This window comes from Branchiostoma floridae, chromosome 17 (assembly GCF_000003815.2).
Source record: "Branchiostoma floridae strain S238N-H82 chromosome 17, Bfl_VNyyK, whole genome shotgun sequence".
In the NCBI taxonomy this organism is placed as follows: domain Eukaryota; kingdom Metazoa; phylum Chordata; class Leptocardii; order Amphioxiformes; family Branchiostomatidae; genus Branchiostoma; species Branchiostoma floridae.
This window is the reverse complement of record NC_049995.1, coordinates 1,538,632-1,541,225: the sequence shown is the minus strand read 5'-3', so window position 1 is coordinate 1,541,225 and position 2,594 is coordinate 1,538,632. Positions and strand designations below refer to the sequence as shown.

At 35.5% G+C, this 2,594-nt stretch overlaps 1 protein-coding gene across 3 annotated transcripts in view; it reads right to left on the bottom strand.

Moving 5' to 3' along the window:
* LOC118404492 (clavesin-2-like) overlaps positions 1-2,594 on the bottom strand; it is a 15,357-nt gene that overhangs the window by 2,829 nt on the left and 9,934 nt on the right. For 2 of the 3 annotated variants that reach the window (XM_035803592.1, XM_035803594.1), the window contains exon 6: positions 189-394. In XM_035803592.1, coding sequence (XP_035659485.1) covers positions 189-394 — 206 coding nt within the window. Of the gene's footprint in view, positions 1-188; positions 395-2,230; positions 2,266-2,594 lie in introns of those variants that run through there. The other variant, XM_035803595.1, reaches the window with a different exon arrangement.

Here is a 2,594-nt window from a genome sequence, read left to right as displayed (position 1 = left end):
GAATGTTATTCAGCACTTGAGAAAGGGCCCACTGGGTAATCCAGAATGTCATACAGAGGAAAGGGAAGGGTTTTTGTTGTTAGTGAAGACTTCATTCAGCAACAGGGAAAAGGATAGTACATGTAGATGTAGTGTCAGTGTAAGTGTCATTCAATCTTATAACCATGGGGGTTGAAACTAAATTTTACCTTTTCATTGTGTCTTTTCTTGTTGAATGGTGGTCCTTGAGATCACAAGCATCATCTGTTATGTTCAGCTCAAAGTCCTCCCCCAGTAGCAGCCGCCCCCACCTCTGCACGTTGTATGGCGGCTTCTGCCCACCAAACTCTGATGGGAGAATCTCTGGGTGGATTTGGTCATGCAGACTCTTCATGTTGTTTCCATGCATCAAAATCTGTTGTTATCATTGATATATACTGAGTTAGAACTGGTTAGAATGGAAAGGTATCACCCATGCAGGTCTGCTGATCTACTTGCGTGAAAGGTAAGAAACTTTAAGTTAGCTTTGTTCCTGCATATCACAGTTGAAAGTTTACTATGGGCACTTTGTGTAAATAAGTTAAAAGTGTTTGACTTAACAATGGTTTCCAATTTGTAATGTCCACACATTTGTAGGATGTACTGCACAGATGAGTATAAATGTACATGTAACGTTACATTATTTCACAAATAAAATGTCCAATAGTAGATTCACAGTGTATTCTACTACTTACTGTACTTGTAAAGTAATTATTGAAGTAACTAAAAGTTACAGAATAACATTCAGGTAAGGTCTTACCATGAAGGGTATCATGGGTAATTAGTACTGTATGATCATCCTACAAATGCATGGTCATTACAGAATAATGGAAAAGGAATAAATTAATAAATATAGTAATAAAAAGGGAAAATAGAAAGGCTGACATTTGTTCTTGAGCAACTACAGCACATTTCAATCCATCCTCATCCCCATGCAAAAATGTACTTTCCCATATCAGCTTTTTCAGAAATTGACCTATCCCAGAGCATCTTTCCACTCCAAAATGGCTTTTAAGAAAAGTTGTCCCCTTCAATACAACAATGGACTTTTCCAGAACACCCCTATCTATGCAAAATAGACTGGTCTACGTGACCCATTTTCCATAAGATTCCTAGTGCTAAAGCTACCCCAATACCAAATTCCAGATCAGTTGGTTGTTCATGACACAGGAAGCCATAATATACATTTTGGGCAAAAAATCAACTTTAAAGTGATGTACACCATAAGTGTGAATAAAGTTCTGTAGACACATACCGTACGCATCCTCATACCAAATCATAGGTCATCTGGTTGTTATACAAAGGCATAGGAGCAAAAATGCAAAAAAATTCAAATTCAACAATTTTATGTGTGCCATGAAGTGAAAAAAAAGCACTGTGGGTACATGTCCTACACACTTTCATACCAAATTTCAGGTCATTTGTTCAAATACAATTCAATCTCTACAACTGGATAAAAACGGATATTTACTTCCGGATGTTTCGAGTGACATCCATCACTCTTCTTCAGCATAAAAGGAATGAACTAGTCAGAACATTGTCTGACCATAGGAACTATGCTAACATTATTTACATTTGTGTAACCTTTTGCATATGATCCTAACGACTTAGTGGTTAAACCAGTTTTTCATGTTAGCTGCACTGGTATTGAATTGTTCTGACTAGTTCATTCCTTTTATGCTGAGGAAGAGTGATGGATGTCACTCCAGACGTCCGGAAGTAAATATCCGTTTTTATCCAGTTGTAGAGATTGAATTGTATTTGAATATTGTTTACCTGGATGTCTAACCTTCATAAACGTTTTCAGGTCATTTGGTTTTATTACAAGGACATGGGCGCAAAAAATATACAATTATTAGTCCAATTGGCCCAAAATCAAGTTTGGTTCGAGCATCCTTGGTTCGAGTGGGAGTTCGACCAAAGCAAAGTAAAATAAGTAAGTTTAATCCATGTAGGGATTGAAATATGTATTACTAACTAGGTTATAGACTTCTACATGATCAGGATGGAGTAAGTGATTCAAAGATATGAACAAGTCTGATTATCTCCTGTCTAAATGTACATGTCTTATTGAAGTGAAGGATGTACAACAATGTAATCTTAAAAAAGAAATTACAAAAATGATTAAAAAGAAACATATACACTCAGATTAAATTAGTCTACTTTCTTTATAATGACACAATGAAAAAAGAATATAAGATGGAACACAAACCTCTGTGTACATAGTCAGGAACTTAATAAGTCAGTCTGAAAGGAGAAAAATTCAGTTTTTTTTACAAACTAGGATGTAAAGATAAAAAAGATAATGTTCAAGAATAGGAAATTGTTTGAAAATCATGTTAAGTGCAGCCATCAACAATGTTTATGTTTGCAGGGCATGATGATAAACAAGGAATTGTCGAAACACTTTTAGTTATGATAGTAGGATGAAATTTAAGTATCATCTCTATAGATTATCATCTTCTACAGATTGTTTTTACGACAGCTAATGCGTAGTAAGGTGTGACAGTGGAGCAGCAGACTGCTGAATGACCAAAAGGAGACTTTTGATGAGATGAAAATGACTTAATATATAG